Below are 18,492 nucleotides of genomic sequence, written 5' to 3' on the forward strand. Positions count from 1 at the left end.
CACTAAGAACTGCATCTGACTTACTCATACAGACAAATATCAATCATTGCCAGGACAGTGCTGTTGGTGGTTTATGGACTATGGGGACTTTTAAAGGTGGACTGAATGCATTTCTGCATTATGATATGACTACAGAAACTGTGTTGGCTGTTCTTGGTTATCAACTTGACTACATCTGGAATTAAATAAAACCCAAGCAGCTGGGCACACCTGTGAGGGATATTTTTTTAATTAGGTGATTTGAAGTGAGAAGACGCGCTTTTAGTTCTGATCTTTGGAGGTGGGAAGATTCACCTTTAATGTGGGTCCCATCTTCTGCTGGCAGCCTCTAGAAAGGACGTGGAAAAAGGAAGCTTTTACTCTTTGCCTGCTTCGATGGCATTAGGGCTTGTTTCTTTGGGACTCTGGTATGTCCTGAAGATCAGCTGAGACATCCAGCCTCATGTACTGAACAACTACTGGACCTTGCATTGGAAAGACAACTACTGCTGGAGTAGCTAGAGCCCAGCTTGTAAGCTTTTCTAGTAAATTCTGTGTGTGTGTGTGTGTGTGTGTGTGTGTGTGTGTGTGTGTGTTCATTCTATCAGTTCTGTTCCTCTAGAGAACTCTAATACAGAGGCCAGGAAGAGAGATGAGAGTATTCCAGCAGAACACTTCTTGCTTAGCCCCAAAGGAAGCAGAGAAAATCAGGTAGAAGGGAAGGCAGGCTGCAAACACCTGATATTTATTGAGAAAAACAGGGTTTCCGCAGGCTATTTGGAGATAGGAGCGGCTTCTCTTCCTATATGCTCAAGGACACTGGGTGAGGCCGCCAACACCAGAGGACAGGACCAGGGTCTGGCGGTCTTTTAGATGTACCTTCCAGAGCTCGAAGCTGAACGGGAAGGATCAAGCCCCAGGACTGATAGGTGCACTCTGTAGAGCTGTGACCGTGACTGAATCACCCAATGGGTCTAGAGGTGGCTCTGCTGCTCCCACCCTACAATGGGTGGTTTCTGAGTCACAAGACCCAGGGTCAGCTCAGGCAGGCTGATGAGAAGGTTGAGGCCAGTCTTGGCAGTGTAATGTTCCCTCTGCAGCAGCGCAGGGAGCAGAGCAACCAAAGCCCGAGTTGTAATAAGTTCAGCAGTGGTTCAAGGGACAAGGGGCAGAGGATTGCCTGCCTGAATGAAGAGGAAGAGGAATGGGAGTTTGAAGACAAGAAGGGCCTTCTAAGACCTTGGGAGAATGGTATCAGGCTGAACCACTCTAGGGATGCTGGATGTCTGGGATGTGTGGATGTGACCTGTTCCAGACATACTGCTGGAGAAATACTTACGTATTTGGCAAAGTGTGTCAGGAAAATGACCAGAATGCCAGAGAGGAGGGAAAGAGAAAAACCAAACCAACCCAGTGAGCCACATGAGAGAAAACACCGCTTTAATCAAGACTACCTTGAAGACCTTAACCTCACACACAGTATTAACACTGTTGACTGTCAAATGCAGGAAAGAGGTCCCAGTCAGCAGTTTAGGTCTGAAGTGATTTCACAAAGGCTTTGCTAAAACTTCATTTAAAAATAACCCAGTGTCACATACTTGGCATCTCAGTCGACCAGGAAAAGCCAAGTCTCATTCCAGTCCACGGCTCCATCCCTGGTCTGAGCCCGAAGCCCTCAAGTTACCTGTGGCCCTGGAGGCTCCCTTCACTGGTCAGATTTGGCACATATTTTAAATTTTATTTGACTTTCACATTTACATGTTCAGGAAGGTTTTTTTAGAAGAGGGCTGTGGCCCTTAGGGAAAACTATCACAATGTCTCCCAACCCTGGGCGGATGTGTGTGTGCCAGGGACTCCCTCAGGCAGACAATCCTGTCATCTTTAGCAGTGCTTGCTACTGGTTTGCAGCTGACATGCTGCTGTGGCTTTCTTCTTGCTGGGGCTGGCATCAAAGCCTGGATGGCATGTTGCCAGAACTGGCCTCACCCAAGACTTTATTGCTGACGACTCTGATTATCCAACTTTTGGTCTTTCAGTCCAGAATGGCGGCACTGTTAGAACCAGGGCTGGAGGATCCTGTCTGTCGACACGAACCGACATGGCAGTGTGTGAGCAGTACTGGGTTCTGCGATGCTGGCACGGCATTGCCTGCTTGTCGTCAGCCGGTGCTAGTGTCTATCCACTGGAAATGCTCTGTCTTTCTCCCCTCTCGGGACAGCAAGGTTCTCTGAGGAGACGGGTGAAAAAGCCCCTGCTGTTCACTACAAGGGCAGTCTGAGACAAAGGCAGGAACCAAGACAAAGGTACCCAATTCCACAGCGATCTGAGTTTCCAGAAATGTCCAGTTCTTTCTCCCCTGTGACAAGTTAAAGTCCCCAAAGAGGTCCCTACATATACCCTCACTTTCCAGAAGGGCATCTCTTCTGCAGAATGAAGCAGGTGCTTGTAGGGCCAGGTGTCTTAAAATCTGGGCTAGCCCGGATGTTGAAAGGACAGCTTGCTCAAACAATTCTGTGAGTACCAACAGTAAATGTCACAGAGCCCCAAGCTCCAGGAGCACACACGATCTGCATCTGTGGTTATAGGCGTGCCAAGATGGAAGAAAGAGGTATCAATGACTTAGATTTGAGTCTGCACGGGCCCCAGTAACTTTTGCAGCCATTCAGCATCTCCATGTCTCTTCAAAGTGCTGGGTCTGTACAATCTACAGGTCACGGGTGACACCACCTGGCCACTGGTTAGCTGCTAATACCAATGCCATGTGACATGGAAGGGAACAGCTCCTAACACTGTCTCCTCTGGGTCTGCCCACCAGTCTGCAAACAGTCCTTCCTAACCTCCCATGGGAGTGATAGCTAGTGACCAACTAATGACACAGGTTGGGGGAGGGGTTCAGAGCATCTGATATCCAAGCTAAGGTAATCAGAGCCCAACATCATCTGTTCACAAAACCACGGGGAACGATGGAGGAAGTCTCATTTCTGTGCTCAGACCTCCATCTAGTCAGCCCCCGATCTAGCAAGAACTCAAGGGTCCTCTGCATTAATTTAGCAAAAACTCTGGCTTCTGATACCCAAAGAGCTTAAAGTCCCCTTCAAAACGTGCATATAGGCGCCGGATGTCTCGTTTGCTGATGCCCAGGAAGTAGTGTTCCACTTTAGTTCTATTGTACAGGGTGATGCCTGGAGGGATGGTGGGGTAAGACACCAGGTGGTCTATGCCAGCCTCTTTCAGGATGTACGGGGCATCCTCCTCCAGGGTCTCATGGTGTCCGATCACACTGTACCTTATCTCACAGGGCGCACAGAGTTCGACGTAGGTCACCCAATGGATAATATGATCCCCAAACTGAAGGTCTAACCATCTGCGGTTTGGATCACCCAGGTAGCGCACAAAATCCTCAAACTGGATGCCCCGGGTCTCTGTCCGGTTCTTCCTGTACTTCCTAATGATGCCAGGGGCGATCTCATGCCGGTACCAAGGCTCAAAGCGCGGATTGTGAACAAACTTATCCTTAAAGGCGGAAATCAGTCTTTCGAAAGGATCTCTTACGATAAAAAACTTGAAGTATGTTTTCAGTCTGAGGAAAGAAAATGAAGTAAGAGATGAAACTGAAGCTCTGGGTGGGTAGAGAGCGGGGGAGAAGGAGCAACACCTGGCTGGGCCCTGAGTGCTGCACAGTGTGCACTGAGTGCTGCTATCAACCCATTCTACAGGTGAGGAAACAGAGACTTAGACAACCCAAACTGGGGCTGGAGAGGTGGCTCAGCGGTTAGGAGCACACGGTGGCTCACAACCATCTAGAATGGGGTCTGATGCCCTATGTTGGCATGCAGGCGAATATGCAGATGGAGTATCATATACACAAAATAAATAGATCTAAAAAAAGTGTGAGCACATAAGAAGGAAGGAAGGGAGGGAGGGAGAAAGAAGGAAGGAAGGGGGAAAGGAGGGAGAGAGGGAGGAAGGAAGGAAGGTCTGAATTGCTCTTTTTTTTTTCTTTTTGGTTTTTTGAGACAGGGTTTCTCTGTATTGTTTTGGAGGCTGTCCTGGAACTCGCTTTGTAGACCAGGCTGGCCTCGAACTCACAGAGATCCACCTGCCTCTGCCTCCCAAGTGCTGGGATTAAAGGCGTGCACCACTAACGCCCGGCTTGTGCCACCAACACCTGGCTCTTAACCCGCTCAGAGCTCTAGCGTTTGTCCTCTGAGACTGATGTGAAACTGTTTAATCAAGGGTTTGTCTCATTTGGCTAATTCAAAACTTCAAAAACTTTTACAAGTTTTGTTCAAGGGCAGGAAATCGCCAGGGCTAGAACTGTGAGTCAGTGTTAACCAAGGCCAGAAACTTATTTTATGGGCACAGCTTTAAAAATTGGACCCCAAGCTGCCAGGGGGCATCAAAGTAAGAGTAAAGGGTAGGAAGGAGGAACAGGAAGCTAGCTGTACACTTTCAACAGGGAAGGCACCCTGGGCAAGCTGCCCAGGGTGGCTGCGGCAGAGCAGGGACACCGGCTTGAAGGGATTGTGATGGTGGTGATGGTGACAAGAATGGCAAAGATGACCCTTTAACTGCGACAACACTAACCTCACAGTGAGCTTATCCTAAAGCCAGGAACTGTTGTCCCTGATCTGCCTACGTAATTCACGGAACCTCACAAAGGCCTCGGGAAGCAGAGGTTAGGACTCAGTGCGACAGTCCGTACCCAGGACGACGTCTGACAAAAGTTTCAGAGTTGCACGACTGGGTTACCCAAGGGCAGAAGCAACGAAAGAAACAAAACACGGGGCTGCAAAACCAAGGAGGGTCAAGCCCAGGTTCCACCTGACGCGGAAGGGCAGCAGCTCTTGTATGCTGACCCCTTCAGTGTGGCTCTATGACGCCATCTCATGGCTAAAATGGGAGAACTTTCTCACTCATTAGCTGCTGACTCTACCACTGTCACCATCAAGGGAGATTGTCTCCTGCACCCCCTGCGATGGGACCTGCTCGCCCCGCCCCGACTGCTCCAGAGGGAAGTACGTGCCAAAGTGGGCATGGTGTCTTGGGAAAGTACAGCGCTTGCTTTACAATGAAGAAATGATCCTATTTGGTACGGAATCCATAAAACTTAACAAAATCCAAACACAGAGTGCGGTCCACTTCTGGCAATAAGCTGATGCACACTTCAATGGCCTTTGTGACCAGGGGCCAGCTGGGAGCCAAGCCGACCTCACTGCAAGTGCAAACAGAGTCCGGGGCTCCGCTGCAGGAGCTGCCCTTCCTCTTCCCCTCAGAAAAAACTGTCCTTACCTCTTCTGAATTCCCGTTTTGCTGAAGGAGGAGAGACGCGGAAGGCCATTTTTCTCGTGGTCATGGACCACATTTTCAGGGATCTCCTCAATGGAAGAAAACGCTCCTGGGGGAGACAAGAGGAGAAGGTGCGTGAATTCTTAGAGGTGCCCGTCCATGTTGTCTCAGGCCCCACAACCTCCCAGGGCACCTGAGAAGCCTACCCTCTGTGCACCTTTGGATTCCAGCTGCTCCTGCTGAGGGATTAACAGAAGGAAAAGCAGCTTTTTGTCTGTTTGTTTGTTTTTTAATCTACCAGCTAACTGGAAGAAAGAAGGGATAGGGAAGGAGACAGAATGAACACCCTGGTACTGTACCTGAGGTTACATCTTCCCTGAAAAATGACAGCTTGGCCAGGCATTGGTGGCACACGCCTTTAATCCCAGCACTTGGGAGGCAGAGGCAGGTGAATCTCTGTAAGTTCGAGGCCAGCCTGGTCCACAAACTGAGTGCCAGGAAAGGCTCCAAAGCAATACAGAGAAACCCTGTTTTGAAAAACCAAGACAAACAAAACAAACAAACAAACAAAAAACACCAAAAACCAACCAAACAAACAAAAAAAAACAAAACAAAAATAAACCCGACAGCTTGTCCTCTGAGAGGGCAGGAGATGCTGCCAGGTACAGCAGACCGCGCTCTTGCTGCACAGCAAACACTATTTGACCAATGGCGTTTCTCAGAGAATGCCATGGCAGCCCACATGGCAAATGGCAAGGACACCTGATGATGAAAAAACCTGGGGATGAAATTCGGGGATCAGAGTCAAGGGGGACAGACCCGGAGAGGCAGTGGGACCTGGTTTGCAGGGGACCCGGTGCCTGGACAGACTTTTCTTTTTGCAATGTAGACAAATAGAAACAATGGTGATGGGACCCTGTGGGCTTAGCCAGCTTCTGTGAACTGTCGTCCCCACAAGGAGGAAACTCCCCTGGGTCACCTGTGCAAGAGGCACCGCCTTGCCTTATCCATTCATCTCTCCTCCGACTACTTGCGCCCTAGTCCAGAGCGCTGAAATGTGCCTTGGTTGGCACATTTGACTAAGTTGAGGAAACTCCATCTCCCGAATTCTGGCAGTTAGACAAGAGTCAGCCTTCTGCAGGAACTCCTGTAGCACTTCCCCCATACCACCAAAGGGAGCCATTTCCCTTATCACTGGCAGCAGGGACAAATGGCTGTCTGTGGTGTCCATTAGCATACCAAAGCCCATGCTGGGCTCCAGGCTCCTTAGTGTCACAAGTGCTTGTTACACAGCCCTTTTCCTCTCCACTCCTTTCTAAACTTCCCCAGCTCATGGGCTCCCCCTCCCCCACAGCTACTCACTCTCCTTATCACTTAGCTATTTTGGCTGCGCATTTCCGGGCATGCTCTCTCTGTCTCTCTCTGACTCTCTGTCTCTCTGTCTCTGTCTGTCTCTCTCCCTCCCCCCCCCTCTTTGCGCCCCCACCCCCAACCCCTCTGCCTTGCCCCGGCCTCTCTCATGGCCAGGTCCAGTCTGTTGGTCATGTTCAATCTACTACTCTCTGCCCTGGACTCTTCCAGAGGCCTCTGGCTGTTCTCTCTCTCACATCTACAATAAAACCTCTTTTGCTTTTGTTTCTTTCTTCTTTTTCTTTTTTTAGGAATTATGATTAAAAAATATCCATCGTTTTAGAAATAAACAAGCTGACTTGTTGGACAATAAAAGCCTTCCTAAAATAAGTTTAATTTTTTGTTCTCAGTAAACATTTTATGGGTGTCGATGTCATGGGGGTTCCTTGTTTCCAGTTTAAGTCATTTGCAACTGATACATAAAAACACAGTCCGCGATTCTGACTAACACAGCAAGTTTGTTGTGAGCTTGTGACTCCTAGAAATGTCAGAGAAGAGGGTTCTGACACACACATTCACGTAGATTGCTTTTACTTCATCCCCCCTTTGTGAGTTAGGGTGCTCCCCACTGCTAAGGCCCGTTTGTGAGCCCTTTCTTTTGTATGCTTTGTTTCCATTTAGATTTGTAGCCTTGATCTCCCATTCAAAAATCCAGCTCACTGGCATCACATTACTTCAGGAGTCTGTAACTGTATCCAGAAGATGAGGCCTTGCCCTTCTTTCCCTCCAACTGGCCTGGACAAAGGGCAAACGGCATGCCAGGAGCGGGCTTGGGATCTGTGGGCAAGATGCTGAACCACAAGAATCAGTCCCAAGGCACCCAGTGTAAGGACAGACATTATGCTGGCCTGCCCCTGTCACTGGGCAGAATGCACTCAGGCAGTACTCTGGTCAGCCCAGGGTTCCATGAGTACAGTCTGCACGCAGGTGCAAGTGCAAAGGACCCCTTTAAAAGACAGACCCCGCCCACTTACGCTCTCTTGCCCTCTTGCTCTCTTCTCTCTCTCCTTTTTGTGTGTCTCTCTCTCCTCACCCCTCTCCCCGCCTTAATAAACTCCATGGTTAATGAATCTCCCTGTCCATGTGCCATCGCGGGCGCCTAACTTAAGCAAAAGAACAACACCCAGGGTATGATTTCTAGCCAGCAGTCCCGATGCTATTTGTTGGCACTCAGCCAGTTAGAGCTGAATTTTAACAGACAGAGGCTATAATTATTTTAGGTCACTTTAGACTAATTAGTATTTAAATAAACCCGGGTCTAAAAAGAGTAGTGAATAACCAAAACCACAGTGGATGCACTCATTTTTTCTATGATTTAATTTGTTCCCCAGTAAACATTGGATTTTTTGAAGCAAGCTAACTTAATGCTTTATGTCTACAGAAGAAAACAAGGCGCAGTTTCCGGCTACCCAGGCAGCACAGAAGACTTGGTCTACAAGCGAAGCTGCCTGAGGCTCTGGAGGCTGGAGCCTCCTCCCAGGCTCTGGCTGTAGCCCATGTCTACAGAATATCTCAGGGAGTATGGTGGCCTGGAAGCACTCAACACACAAGCCACGAATAAGAAGAAGGCCTGACGGGGGTGGAGAATCTGAGTGAAGAAGATAAGTTACATCTGTGAAAACCCAGGAAACCCTGCCCTCAGCTCTGTGACCAGAGTATCTCAGAGCCACCAGCCAGTGGCTGGCTGGGATTGTAGCTCAGCTGTAGGATGTTTGCATAGCACACACACACAGACAGTCCTGGAGTTCGTGCCCAGCACTGTAAAAAACAAAGAAGTTAACCCCACCAGCTCTTGAAGAGAACCTTCAGGAAGACTGTGGGTCTTTTCTGAAGAAACCATCCCCTCCTTTGATGCCACCTTCAGGCATCCCAGGGGGACATTCTCCAGATGCCACACGTACCGTTTAGGACGATCAGCACTTTCTTCCACTGGGTGTTGCCCACTTTGGGAGTCTGACAGAAAAGAATCTTGTGCTTGTCACAGACAAATATTCGATCGAGGACAAACTTAGAGACCTCAGTGTGTGAGAGGTTCCTCAGGGCCTCTTCCTGGCAGGCATTTCTGATGAGCTCCAGCCGTTGCAGATAAACCGGGGGCTGGTCAGGATGGCTGTCAGAGAGCATCTTCCCAGTTGGCTGTCGGAGAGAGGGATAGCAGAGGCTGAGGGATCATGGGTATGAAGCAGGAGAGAACCTCTCAAGTCCCCTTCTCCTGCTTTCTTTCCATTTCTAGAGTGACAACTACCATTTCCTGCCACTTCACAGGGCTCTTCTCAGCCCCCTCGTGAGTTCTAAAGATGGCTGCGAACAGGTGGCCCGGAAAACAGATGTCCACTTGGTTCCTGTGACTTTCCTAAAAGGCTGACTTGATAAATGGAAAAGATGAGAAAGCTGGAGTTCCAAGAGAAGAGGCGGGATAGAGGGCTTTCACAGACTGGAAGAACATCTCTAGAATGCACAGTCTGGGACTCAAGCTCACCCCCATCTACCATGGCTCTGAAGGTTAGCAGGACCACTCACTCCACAGCTACCAAGTCTTGGCTGGGTGTGTGACTGGGGCTACCCAGGAGAGCCTTAGCTGAGTGTGTGTGCATGTGTGCACATGAGCACAGTTGGTGTATGTGTGGGGGAGGAGGGGTGATGAACAGGAAGAGCAGAGGGGCATGGACAGGGCAGAGTGAGCGGTGACATGTGGATTGGCTGACAGCAACCCTTCCCATCATGACTTGAGCGTGTGCATGAGTGTGTATGTAGTGTTTGGGGATCTGCCCCAGAAGGTGTATGCTCTCTAAGGGGCATCTTGAAACTGCAAGGGACCACTACAGGGCAAGCTCTCTTTTCCCCAGATGCAGTATCTTCTCAGTGGGGCCCTTGTCTTGAACTGCTTTGCAAACAGGTTGCCTGCCCTCTATTCACGTATTGAAATATTTTCTATCAACGATGCCCCTTGGGCTATCTCAGAAGAGCTTTATAGACCTGGCCTTTGCTACATGAATGTCTTTGTTGACCAGAAGCCACCATGGCCACCTGCTCTGACCGGAGTGTCTCTGTTCTTGCTGGGTTTAAATTTGCCACGTTCACACTGTGAACCAGGAGACAGCACCTGTTCTTTTCCCTAGGCTAGTTCCAGGCTGATAAACACCTTTAGTGGTGGAAACTTCACCCCTTCAGTCAGAATTGTGACCTTCCAGACCCAGCATGAGGATTGGCAAAGGGAGCGACCTTCCTGAGTATATCCCTCTCCCTGGACAGGGAGCAAAGAGAGTTATGTGTGAAGGTAGCCCTGCATCAAGGACTCCATAGAAGCTGACTGCCTGGATTGAGCCTCTTATCTGTCGTGCCATCTGGGGGCCTCTCCTTTACCCTGGGTTCAGGAGCTCATCCATACAGTTAGGAGACTGGTCCCATCTTCCCTCTCACCCCAAAATTCCACTCCGGGTCAGAAATCTTTTCACATCCTCAGCTTCTTCCTGATCCTATTCAACATACTCCATTCCCCCAGTGAAGTCAATACTGCATCCATCAGGAAGGGGTTCGGCACAACCAACACTCACAGAGGACCCGTGATGAGGGATGCAGCTAAAACGATGGGTGGAAACACAGAAAGCCAAGGAACTCCAGCTTGAATAACCCTTGTTATTCCTTATTCAAAATGCTTAGGGACAGAAGAGCATTGGATTTGGAAAGTTTTTTTTGGGGGTTTTGTAGTATTTCCATCCACAAAAAGATATCACAGGGACTCCAGTCCAAGCCTAAAATTCATGTATGTTTTATATGCACCTGGAGGTAATTTTATACAATTAGGGGGAATTGAATCCAGAGCATTCTATGTGTTAGGGAGGAACACACCATTAAGCAATAGCCCTAGCAATAATAGAATAGTTTAGGGATTCTCACCCTGCACTATAAGTCAGGCTGCAATGGCATAGGTGGGAACCTGTGAGGGCCACTGGAGAAAGCTGCTCCCACGTGACAGGGTGGGCCACTGTGCAAGTGTACCTTAAGGAAAGCGGTGTCCCTAGGGCTCATGCTCACCTTTGTGTCCTCAGGAAGATGCTTCTCTCCTCTTAGCTTCCCTGCTTCTGGCATGGTCGTCAGGGACACAAACTCCTGTTTGGCACTATACCCTGGAAGACAAGTGATTCAGATAGCTTCTTACAGAGCACTGGACACAGACATTGGTGGGATGGAATGCCACTCCAGGAAAGGCTGCACCCACCCAGCCATGCCCAACAGGCTTTCAGCAAAGGCAACCACCCGGAGGGAAGTCAGTCTGTCTAAGAAAGGGAGATGGAGCAAGTCAACCTCAACCGACAGAGTGAGCCATTACCTGATCCTCACACTGTAAAAACCCAAAGCCACGCAACTCAAAAGAAGAACGAACAGGACAGAAATCCTTAGAACACCGACCCTCATCAATGTTCAAGATCTATGCTTTATAAAAGCCCATTTGAAGAGGAGGAAAACAGAAGCTGTGGGCTGGGAGAACCCATTTCCAAGACTCACACTCCACAGAGAGCAAGCATCTAGAAGGCATAAGGAAATCAACAGATGCAGCACTTAAGAAACTTTAAACAAGACTTCCTGCAAAGGATCAAGATATGCAGAGATACCTCACTGAAGACCTCACCATCACAGGTCAGGAGGCAAATGCAAGTCAAAAATCACAGGGAGACAGTACCACAGACCCATCAGACTATGTAAGAAAGAACAACGACTACACCAAACACTGCAATGTGGAGAAACCTGGTCACGGATACAATGCTGCAGAAATGAAATATAGAACAGCTACTCTGGAAAAGGGCCTGGTAATTTTCTTGGGGGAAAAAAAGCAACGTGGTAACAAGACCCGGCAATCGTGTTTCCTATCATTTATTACAGAGAAGTAAACATTTATGTTCAAACAAAAAACCACATATGCAGATGTTCACAGCAGTGTCATCTGTAATAGCCTCAAACTGGAAAGGGTCCACATGCCCTTCGGCAGGTGGGTGGCTAACAGACAGGGCTACACCTGTACAGCAGAATACAACCAAGCAATAAAGAAAATGCAAGAATCACAGACAGCAACTATGAACATGCTGGACGAACGGTCTAGGGAATTGTGTGAGCGAGAAAAGTCAAAAGGTCCCAGGATACAAGGCATTTTTGCAACGACACAGCTGTACAGAGGTTCAGGAGCTGAGGCTAAGGAAGGGGGACATGGATGTGACTGGAAAGGACAACACAGCCAGGCATAGTGGAACACACCTGTACAATCCCTGTGCTTTAGAGGCTGGGGGAGGAGGAATGGAAGTTTGTAGACAACCTGGGATAGATCATGAACTTTGGATTTAGGTTTCAAAAACCAAAAAATCCAAACCAAAACCAAAAGACAATAATCACCGAGGGTGACATGATGGGCCTTCACGGTGACAGAGGCGTTCTGCACCTGGGCTATATCTGTGTCAGTATCCCGACTGCCGTGCATCTCTGCAAACAGTTACCTTGTGAGGACAGGTGACAAATGGAACACAAGGTGTCCCTCTCCTATGCCATTCTTTTTCTTAAAAAAAAGAAAATTGTAAGTATGGTTACTCTGCCTGAATGTATGTCTGTGTGCCATGTGTGTTCCTGATGCCTGGGGAGGCCAGGAGAGGGCACTGTAGCCCCTGGAACTGGAGTTACGGATGGTTGTGAGCTGCCATGTGAGTGCTGGGAATCAAACCTGGGTCCTCTGCAAGAGCAGCCAGTGTTCTTAGCCACCGAGTCAGCTCTCCAGGCCCTCAGTGGTATTTCTTACAAGTGCATGTCACTCTTCAGAGATCACCAGAAACCCCACTCCAGAAAAAAAATTAATTTACAATAAAAAGCAAAACTCGGGGGCTGGAGAGATGGCTCAGTGGTCAAGAGCACTGGCTGTGCTTCCAGAAGACCCAGGCTTGGTTCCCAGTACCCACAGGGTGGCTTATGACTGTGATTGCAGTTCCTGGGGATCTGACACCTTCTTGTGACCTCCTATATGCATGTAGTACACAGATAGCACTCAAAGACACATGTATACAAATAAAATATACCACAAAAGCAAAACTCCAGCAGTCAGGCTAGAGTTTCCATGTTCATGTTGGAGTTCACTTGACTGTATGTCAGGCTAGAGGATGGTTTATAAACCACTCGGGAGCGAAACAACGGATTTTGTAGAAACCTTTCAAGTAGAGTCTGGACATAATCTATCACTTCATGAAAACAAACTTTCAGTGTCTCACTAAATGACACAAAACATATAGAACTATTACTTCCTATAATAAGAATGTCCTCCGACTTGGTTCAGTGATGCCAATATGTTATATGTTGCCTGCTTTACGATAGCCCCAGGCCACCTCAGCCTACTTTTTAAAATTTTATTTTATTGCTTTACCTTTATTTGATTTTACTTTGTATGTGTGGATGTTTTGCCTATGCACGTATCTGTACCACATATGTGCCTGGTACCTACAGAGGCCAGAAGAACTGGAGTTACAGACAGGTGTGAGCTGCCATGTGGGTGTTGGGAATTGAACCTGGGTCCTCTGGAAGAGCAGTCAGCGCTCTTAACTTCAGCGCCTCCCTGACCTCACCCAGTCAGGCTGTCCAACAGCTGCCTCCCTGCAGCACACAGTGTCTGTCTACTCTGCTTGGGTTCTCTTCTGCTCCATGAGAAAGAAGGCCCCCTACTGTGCCCTAACACCACTCTGCTCCCATGCCTCGGTTACTGAGCTCTCCTCCGGTCGGTCCCTGCTTCATGACCCCACGGCCACCTTCCTCTGGCTACATTTGAGTAAAAGTGCAAACCTGGCTGGAGCTACATGCACAAGCCGTTCTGAGACTACCATGCGATAAAGAGCATGCTGTTCGGCAGATGAAGTCAGGAAGCCACCCTCCCCCCCAACCCCCCAGTGCTCCTAGCTGCACCGCAGGGGCCTTGACAGCTACACTGACTGGTCCAAGTGACACTGACTCAAGCTGTCACCTTTGGGTGTTGACATGCTAAATGGATTTGTGAAACCTGTGTTTCCTTACCTTCTGGGTAGAAGGAAATGTGTGATGAATGCTGAATAGTCAATTTGCCACTGGCTTCTGGGAAGCAACCTATTTCCCATGCTCAGAGCACACAGAAGGCAGTGGTCACCGAGGAACCTTTCACCCTGCAGCATCAGCTAACCTATCAATCACTACCTCGGTGCGACCATTTTTACGATTTTAGGCTTCCGGGTTCTTTCTCCAGCTTACCCAACCCTACCTGACTACAGGCAGAGGAGGAAGCAGACCGGCCTACTTTTTGCTTTCCGTCCTTCTGCTGGAGGGGAATTCTCTTCAGCAGCTGCTAGCGTCACGACTATGACCGGAGGTTAGTCCCTCTCTCCACTCTGCCCCTCAGAAGCAAGTCTCCAGCTTCAGGGTGAAGGGCCATAATCCTCAAGGCATGGTTGGGCATCTTCATGTCTAAGACTATCTTGCTAACAGTTATGGGTTTGTAGAAAATTCTACAATGGTGAATGGAGTACCACTTTGCTTTGCCTTTCTAAAAGTGGTCACAATTGTCCCCTAGCTGCCTTCTGTGCTATGCAATGATGCTGCCTCCTGCCTCACAGCCCAGTCCCAAACCCATGCTACTGGCAGCAGGCAGTGATAATCCAAAGTCATGGAGTCTGCCTGTCAGTCACTTAGAAGCAACCTGAGGGGCTGCAAAGGCTGACTGAAAGAGCAAGCCCGACAGACAAAAGAAAACCATGTGTACAAATATCGCAGACCAATGGAAGGGTTGTTTATTATCTCAAATCTTGACAAATCATGCCACTACACACCTATCACTGGGTTGGATTTATTTTCCTTGATACGATCTGGTTACTAACACCTGATTCTTGTTCAGCAGAAGAGAAACTTACTAAAGATAGATCATTGCACAAATGTCAATGTGGCTTTACTGATGAGCTGGCATAAACTACAGTAGCATCAAAAGCGGCAATCAGGGACACACAGTAGGTCAGCACACACAGGACAGATGAGCTCTTGGCTCGGCTCAGGTGGCCAGGGAAATCATGACAACAGGTAGGTATGAAGAAAACACATACACAATGTGACCGGGATTCCACACCAGGGATCCAGCTCCAAGAGAAGAGAGCCAGCAGGAAGAATAACCCAAGGGCAGCTAGCTATGTTATTGTGTTTCTTGAACACCAAGACCAAGAACCATCCAATAACGATTTCGCTCTGGGGACCAATGGGTTGCAAGCCACCTCCTTGCAATGATACTCATGTGGAGCCAACTTGGTTCAAAAGCCAACATGGTTTGAATGCATAAAATATAAATGTCAGAATTAGAGTACAGCCCATCTCGAGGAGTTCACAGGTACCTCTGATGTTTCCAAGTCTACCAGTGGCTGGGGGGGGGTGTCCTCTAACAGGGGGTTGAAGAGAAGAGATGACTGCAACACCCCTAACCCAGGGTCCTCTTTGATGCCTTGGGTCAGTACTGTGTACTTAACTCCCAAATTCTTCATCCAGTCCTAATCACTTAGACTGGCAAGATACTGAATGCGCAAGTTCACTCAGAAATAAGAATGAAGAATGAAGTTGATGGACAATGATCTGACCAGATACTCTGAAGACAAGGACATGCACTCTGAGTCATGACAGGTTGGACTGAGTCATGACAGGAAACTCATATTTTAAGCTCTGTGATAGTAAGGGATCCTTGTGACATCTTAGTGTACAACATGTTTTGGGGTGACAGTATTCACCCTGAATTTCATGTTGGGGGAAACAGAGGCTAAACGTGCCAGGGCTGGCTCTGAAGGCATTCAAGAGTAGGCTATATGGCCCCTCCAAATGTCAGTGTAGAGGAACTGCCTATCATTAGTTTTAAGACAGAGCTGTTTGGTGAGCTGTGTTAAAGAGTTTTTGTCCCAATTAAAATCTTGAAGGTGAGGCCAGCAAGGAGGTGTCTTAGGGCTTCTATTGCTGTGAAGAGACACCATGACTATGGCAACTCTTACAAAGGAAAACATTTAGTTGGGGCTGGCTTACAGTGTTGTGGAATATTAATTTAAGATGCGTTACATTTGTTTATGCTGTGGAACATTTGTTTAATGATGCAAAGATGTGTTGCATTCTTTTATTCTGCACTTGTTCAACTCTGGGAAGCTGTGTTACTTTGCCTGTCTCAAACACCTGATAGGTCTCATAGAGACAAAGCCACACCTCCCCAATGCCACTCCTCTTGGGAGCCATTTTCTTTCAACCACCACAGGTGGCTTGGAGGGTAAATGTGCCTGCTGCCAAGCTCGATGACCCTAGCTCAATCCCTGAGTTTTATATGGTGGAAGAAGAGAACTCTGACCTCTGTTCTCTGGCCTCTACTAAGTAAGCATAATCAGTTTTCTTTTTGGCTTTTTACCTTTAAGTTTTTGCAGTTCCAGAGTCTATGCCCTTTTGAGAGCAGTGAGCCTAAAACCTGCTGCCTCTCCATATAGTGACATTGCCTTTACCGGAGCCCACTAGGAAGGTGTTCTTTAAAAGACCCTGTCAGAGAACATAAAAATGCAAGAGCATATTCAATTCTTATTTTGTTCTGTTTTCTGAGATGGGGTCTCACGGGTGCTCTATGTTGTCTCTAACTCACATACTCAGTTGGTCCCCAGCATGAGAGCTTCCAGAGTGGCCAGAATGGAAGGTGTGTGTCACCAGGCTTAAATTACTTATCTGTGGCTGACAGAAGTCTCACTGAGAAGTAGTACACACTGTCCTAGTTTTTAAAACAAACTAAGCTACAAACAACTTAATTTCGTGACTTCCCCTGCCGTGCCTTCCTTACTAAGAGATATATCTAGGGGTAGAAGTCACATGTTCTCAAGCTAGTTCCCATCTCAGAAATCTGACTTTTATCTGTGTCATCAGCACATCAGCGGAAGGTCACAGAGCCTGGCAGCTGTCTATGAAGTGCCTCCAAGATGAGAATCGTTCTGTCTTCACAGCATTGGCTGTGCTGTCCCTGCTAAAAATCTCCAAACGGTGACACAGATCACTGCTCACTCTCCCACCTTGCTCTAAGGTTTGAAGCTCACTCTTCTGGTGGAGACCCTGGTTCCAAGCACCACACGATGGCTCTGGATGTCCAATACAGCAAGTGTGACACCCCTTCCCCAGGCTGTGCAAACCTCATCAGCTTTCTCCCAGGGACTTCGGTAAGACAATGATGACTTGTGATGACAGCCAGGTGGTGCCAGATGTTACGTGCCTGTAATTATCCCTGCATGCAAACCATCGTGAGGGGAACCACCACATGGGCTAACTTAGGGGCTTCCTTCTTCTCTCATATCCCCCTATCTGCTTCCTATTACTCTCTCAGTAGGTAAAGTGGGACAGAGAAGATGGAGAGGTGTGGGACATCAGATGTCCTTTGAACAGCTAGGCACATACCCAGAGTTCTTGGTAGTATAGAAGGAGCCGATAGCCAGCTGGTGAAACTTCTGTGTCACAGGTCAGTACAGCCACTAGACATAAGTGGTAAACTCTGCTGGCAGAGACGCACCTCTAATGAGCTGTGTTCCACAGAAGGTGGCACAAAGCTCTGTGCTCGCTTCCCAGTAACTGCTTCTCTGGCCAATCTACAGCACTAATGAGCTGTCCCCACACGAACCATGCCCCTCCTCTCTCCAGCTCCTCCACTTGGCCCCAGAGGAGACGTCACACACCTCCTGGCACATGGCGGGCCTTCACTAACCAGACCGTCAGCTGGTAATGTCAGAGCAGGAGTGTATCCATTCTGTGAGCGAACGTTGATGCGTAGGTTAACAGATGACAAGAACATGAAGCAGAATCAGCTTGCCCGGGACCAGCACTTCATCACCATTCCTCTGACTAGTAAAGGGTGATGAAATCCTACAACACAGCCTCACAATACACATTTAAACAACCCTCCTTCCCCTATGCCAAGGACAACCATTAATCATAGGTCGCCAGTGTGAAACAGCTGGCACTCTGGCTGAGCAGCCACAGCTGGGCTCGGATGTGAGTCAGAGCTGTGACATTCCTTGCTGCCAGGTGTTCAGAGGCCTTGCAGGAAGGAAGCATCTCTATCCCAAAGGGGACACAGTGGCTTCAACCACAAAGAAAGCACCTCTTCAGGAGGGACTCAGCACAGCCCCCTCCCCGTCCCTCTCTGGTTTCTGTTATGTGAAGGCTTTGGAAGTCCACTGGTATCCTTTGGCTGGTGCCTGGGCACAGTGTTGCAGGGGTCTCCACTAGTCATAAATCCATTCGGCCAGGAAGCATACCTACCATCCGGGTCTTTAAAAGTCAATGTGATGAACTTGCTGGCCACCATGAACATGAAAATCACCCAGAAGCACGCAGCCAGCAGAAGCCACTGGTGGTGCATGTTGTCACACAGGAGCCATCCAATGATCCTTCCTGGAAGACACAAGTGAGATAGACGCCTTTGTCACTGAACGGTAACACTGGTGACTTCAATGAACACAACCAATATCATTAAGGACATTTCTACTTTACGACAGTGAGCATTCTGACTTGACATTTAATTTAACATTTCAAATTTAATGAGCGCTACTTAAGGGCCCATCTTATAATTCAATCAACGTCCAATGCCCGGTGGAGGGGAATGACAATGAACAAATATCACCCTGGAATCCAGGAGATTTTGCTGCTGAGAATCTGCCTCCCGATTCCTGTCCCCCAGGTCAATGTCACAGGAAGCTCCTGGAACGGGAGGGGTCCAGCCAGAGTCCTGCCAAAGACTAGACTAGATCTCTCCGGGGCAATTCCTGGAGTGCAGAC

General features: G+C 48.5%; 1 protein-coding gene across 5 annotated transcripts in view; it reads right to left on the bottom strand.

The window, feature by feature from the left end:
* Nucleotides 1–1,402: 1,402 nt before the first annotated feature.
* Nucleotides 1,403–18,492, bottom strand: part of Chst10 (carbohydrate sulfotransferase 10) — a 29,502-nt gene continuing 12,412 nt past the window's right edge. For 4 of the 5 annotated variants that reach the window (XM_005075378.4, XM_040729343.1, XM_013117382.3 and 1 more), the window contains 5 exons: nucleotides 17,977–18,108; nucleotides 10,714–10,805; nucleotides 8,580–8,814; nucleotides 5,272–5,377; nucleotides 1,403–3,559 (listed from right to left, as the gene is read on the bottom strand). In XM_005075378.4, coding sequence (XP_005075435.1) covers nucleotides 3,022–3,559; nucleotides 5,272–5,377; nucleotides 8,580–8,814; nucleotides 10,714–10,805; nucleotides 17,977–18,108 — 1,103 coding nt within the window. In that variant the 3' untranslated portion in view covers nucleotides 1,403–3,021. Of the gene's footprint in view, nucleotides 3,560–5,271; nucleotides 5,378–8,579; nucleotides 8,815–10,713; nucleotides 10,806–17,972; nucleotides 18,109–18,492 lie in introns of those variants that run through there. The other variant, XM_040729345.1, reaches the window with a different exon arrangement.

This window comes from Mesocricetus auratus, unplaced genomic scaffold (genome assembly GCF_017639785.1).
Source record: "Mesocricetus auratus isolate SY011 unplaced genomic scaffold, BCM_Maur_2.0 Super-Scaffold_100021, whole genome shotgun sequence".
In the NCBI taxonomy this organism is placed as follows: domain Eukaryota; kingdom Metazoa; phylum Chordata; class Mammalia; order Rodentia; family Cricetidae; genus Mesocricetus; species Mesocricetus auratus.